The following is a 4408-nucleotide window of genomic DNA, read 5'->3' as shown; positions in this document are numbered from 1 at the left end:
TCTCGACGATCGAAGTCGCGCTCGTTTTGGCGCAAGCACTCGCCGACCTCCACGGACGCAACGGCATTCATCGGGACATCAAAAGCCCCAACATTTTTCTCTCGACCACGCACTACGTTCGGTTGGGCGACCTTGGGTCGGCGCGGACGCTGAGCGACACGATGACGTCCAACGTCGGCACCAAGCACTGGATCGCGCCCGAGGTGCTCCGCGCACCCGGACGTGGCGGCGACGGCCGCGCCTACAGTTCTGCCGCCGACATTTATGCGTTTGGTGTCGTCTTGACCGAGCTAGATACAGGCGATGTACCGTTTGCCGAGATGGTCGATGTCAGCGGCGTCGAAGAGCTCGTCCAAACAGGCCAGCTGCGCCCCAAGATGAGTGCCAACTGCCCGGCGTGGCTGCAGCACCTTGCCGACAAGTGTCTGGCGTTCAACCCAAAGGCGCGCCCGACTGCTGCCGCTATCGTCAAGGAGCTCTTGCTGCGCCGGGACGGCAACGGCGATGGCCCGAGCAGCACTTGCTTGGGCGAGAAGGTGTCGACCAGCGCGATAATGTGTAGCGATTTGAGTCTGCCGACGATAATCGAAGACAGCGTCAACGGCAGCAATGTACCGTCAATGTTATCCATCTCACATCTAGACTCCTAATAACGTGTGTAGGCTGCGTAAGGTGCTGTGCTTCGGACTGCGTACATTCTTGTATGTTTGATTTTGAACCGAGACATTTTGTATCGTTGACCATCGCCTTGGACAACCCAAGTCCTGTGATGAGCCAGCTTTTTGAGCATGAGGGACACTTGACGCATTAAAATCACCAACGAAGCAGCTGCGTTGCTGCTTGGAGCAGGCGCCAACGTCGAGCATTCGCAGCCGGTAAAGGAGATGGACGCTGCTTGCTTGTACCCGTGCGACTGGACCAAGGCGATATTCGGCATATGCCGAATCAGGCGCAATGCCGAATCCGGTGGAATCCGAAATGTATCCTGGGATAAGGTATTTGCCCTCGTTTTAGGATCGCATAAGGTGTATATACTTGGTATTTGTATTGATCGTATCTCACTACCGAAATGAATCCGAATTGAAATTTATAATCAAGTCAATTTGAGATTGGTATGATTGGGCTCAAAACAATAAAAATATCCTTGCCAGAGTAGACTCATGTCCTCATTTCGGCAAAGTCGACGCCACGGACCAGGTCGCGATCCATGAAGCCTGCGCCTCGCCGCCAGGTCGTGGACCACACGACACGCCATCTCGCCCTGCATCACGCCGCCTACGACACGCGTCAGAAGGCGCCATAGGTCTTGTCCTGCCTGCGACCTTCGACCTTGCCTCGCTGGACGTTGCCTTGGTCGAAGCTACCAACGTCGTCGTCTCGGCGCATAGCATGCATCTCTTCATATCATGCCAGGCCTCATCACGCTCGCCACGATGGCAATCGACGGCGAGAGCGGCGGTTCTGGACAGCCCGCTGCTGCGCCGCAACCAAGAGGCGCGACGACGACGACGACGGTGTGGCATGACGCACCATCGATACGGTACGTGCGATCTACTACAGTATCAAGCATATTCGTCCATCGGCCAAGTCTGCCTCTGGAGCTGGAGCAGGCAGTTGCCGGCTTGCGCATCGACGCGGTGGCGGTGCAGATGATGTCCACAGGTCGCCTTGGGTTTGGTCATTGACGCAGAGCACACCGTAGGATGTCGGGCAAGTACATTGGTGTTGTCGGCGCCAAGTCGTAGCGCGAAAAAAACACGTTGTGAGCTCAGCGGCATTCCAGAGACAGCCTGCTTGTTCCGTGAGGCGGTCGCGCCATTGGTAGGAACCGTGATCGGTTGGACGGCTGGCGTTTTGCTGCAGCTGGAGCGCGACGAGCGTACCATAGAGCGTTGTGGACGCAAGCGTCGCCCTCTCCTACAACAAGCTTGCTGTGGCGGCTCTTTACGGCTTGGCTTTTTCATTGTGGCACGTGCCATGAATAAGCATATTTAGATGCTATATATGGTTATACGTGGCGTCTGCCAGTATTAATAACAGCCTTCATTTCTCGTGTTGTACATGTCGCCTGACAATGCGACATAGCGCAGCGTACTCTCCAAAGTGTCTTTTATCTCTATGCTAAGTTGGAGCGGATTCATTTCCAACTTGATGGTGGCGTCGAAAGCGGTCGTTCCCCGAGAAGTGCCTGCCGTGGTGAAGCGAATTGTCTGTGATTGGCCAAAATATGTATATTCTAGCCAATGAAACAACGGCGGGGCCAAGTCGCCGTCAAGTTGAGTGTTCGCGTGGCATCCTGGTGGCACTTTAACGTGATGGCCAAAGCCGTGCGCGAAGAAATCTATGATACTTCCTTCAACAGTGCGCAACACGACTTACATTTATTCCTGTGGCACTCTTCATGAAGATCTATGCGCTTGGATTTCAGTCGCCGTATGTGCATCGGCACGCACCAACGCACTCGTTGAGATCCAGGCCAAAGACATTGCCCACCGCGACGTCAAGAGCTACAGCATTTTTCTCAGCTCCACGCACGGCGTCAAGCTCGGCGACTTTGGCACGGCGCGGTCGGTCTCTGGGCTCATGACGGGCGATGCCGGCTCGAAGCTCTGGATGGCGCCCGAGGTCATGCGCCGCGAAAGCGAGGCGAACTGCATGTACGGCAAGCCCGTCGATATTTTTTCGTTTTAGCGTCGTCTTGACTGGGCTCAGCACGCGCCAAGGCCCGTACGCCTCCCGCCGGCAGCGATCGTGTCGCAAGTCTAGACGAACAAGCGCCGCCCGCACATGAAGCAGGACTGCGCGCCATGGCTACGAGGTGGGTTGGGCTCCAACAGTTAAAAACCAAGCGAGCGCACGTCTGCAAACGAGATTGTTGCCATCTTGGCTGAGCATCTCGATGTTGACGACGACCCGGCACCAAGCCGATACCGGAAGTCACGCCTCGGTCAACCGATGGCTGCAGCAGCAAGTGTGGTGCAGCGTACTAGTAACGTTTTAGTGTTGTGCCCGACTATCAAGAGTCTAGAGTGTGCTGCATCGGGAGGGTCAGCGACTGCGTTTAGAAGGCCCATACGGAGGCAACTCGATCCATCGCTGGGTGTGTATCCTTCCAAGGCCAGTACTTGATCTCTTCTGGGCCTATAGAACGTATGAAGAAGACACATGAAACACACGACAGTACAGGAGACCCTTATTCACTCGACAGCACACAGGATTTCTTTTGTCTCTAACTACACATGGCCGCTTCACCCGGACGTCTCGCCCGTAAGCTGGAGGATCTTGTACGGCCGGTTGCTTTCGTCCATTTCGGCCGCGATACCGAGCTCGGCCTTGAGCGTATGCGGCGAGATAAAGTCCCACTTCTCGAACGCCTTTTGCTTCTCGGGGGGCGGGTCTTGGTACCAGTCGTCTAGACACAGATCTCGTGTGTATCAATCTATCAAGCGGGGACGTACGTCGAATGAAATGCTTGTCGCGCGCGTCAAAGTGCGCCATCATGTTCCAAAAGTTCGAGTACGTCTTACGGTCCGTGAGCGGCTTGACGTTGGGCGTAAACTCGGGTTGCACGTGCTTGACCATGAGGCGCTCCCAGTCCAGGCCGTGGAAGAACGGATGCTCCATGATATCGAGGAACCCGCGGGAGGTGCACCCCATGCGATTCACCGCGTTGACTTCAAGGAGCCGGTTGATAAAGTCCCGCGCATTGGCCGAGACCTAATAGCTCCGTCGAGATGCATTATTTTGTTGTCCTCTGGATAGAAAAAAGCAAGTACCTGGTCAGGGTAGTCGACGCCGGCCGCCATGCGCTCGAGCTCGGCGCGGTACTGCGAGCGTGGGCTGAGCTTGGCGACTTCGACTTCTTGGGCAATTTCAGCAAGGAACCCGTCGCCCAGTACATTGTAGAGGTTGAACGGCTGGTAGCCGCAAATGAGCTCGTAGATGGTCACGCCGAGCGACCAATAGTCGATGGTGAAATTGTACCCTGGCCGCTCCTCCCGCCGAAGGAGCTTCCCAGAGATGAGCTCGGGCGCCATGTAGCCCTTCGTCCCGACCGTAGTCTTTCGGCGCGTGTTCTTGGCGTCCGGCGGCCGCGCAAACGACTTGGGTACGGTTTGCGTCTGCCCCGAAAGCTGCACAACGCCGTGCGGATTATGGTCGTCGTCTGGCAGCGTCACGTGCGACTCGACGCGGCTCAAGCCCGCACCGCCCGTGGCTTTGGCGGCCTCGCGGTCCGCGTCGTCGCGGTGCTTCTTGTCCCGGATTTCCTCGAGGCCTGTCGCCAGACCCATGTCGGCGAGGACAATGTGCCCATCTTCGCCCAGAAGCACGTTGCACGGCTTGAGATCGCGGTAAATCAAGCCGAGTTCGTGCAAATGGTTCAGTTGCGAGTGCGATTTCGGCCGCG

The 4408-nt window shown here is 56.6% G+C and overlaps 2 protein-coding genes across 2 annotated transcripts in view; one reads left to right on the top strand and one right to left on the bottom strand.

Moving 5' to 3' along the window:
* Positions 1-2401: 2401 nt before the first annotated feature.
* Positions 2402-2691, top strand: SPRG_13794 (hypothetical protein; the record flags this gene model as incomplete). Its single annotated transcript, XM_012352792.1, has 2 exons — positions 2402-2437; positions 2470-2691. The coding sequence occupies 2 exons, from the start codon at positions 2402-2404 to the stop codon at positions 2689-2691; spliced, it is 258 nt and encodes an 85-aa protein (XP_012208182.1).
* A 557-nt stretch (positions 2692-3248) lies between these two features.
* The window catches only part of SPRG_21341 (serine/threonine protein kinase), a gene marked incomplete at both ends in the record, with an annotated part of 1435 nt that continues 275 nt past the window's right edge, over positions 3249-4408 (bottom strand). Inside the window, 3 exons of the mRNA XM_012352822.1 lie at positions 3249-3412; positions 3459-3717; positions 3777-4340. Coding sequence (XP_012208212.1) covers positions 3249-3412; positions 3459-3717; positions 3777-4340 — 987 coding nt within the window. The remainder of the gene's footprint in view (positions 3413-3458; positions 3718-3776; positions 4341-4408) is intronic.

This window comes from Saprolegnia parasitica, assembly GCF_000151545.1.
Source record: "Saprolegnia parasitica CBS 223.65 unplaced genomic scaffold supercont2.107, whole genome shotgun sequence".
NCBI lineage: Eukaryota > Oomycota > Saprolegniomycetes > Saprolegniales > Saprolegniaceae > Saprolegnia > Saprolegnia parasitica.
The sequence above is the reverse complement of the archived record's forward strand: the minus strand, read 5'-3'. Positions and strand labels throughout refer to the sequence as shown.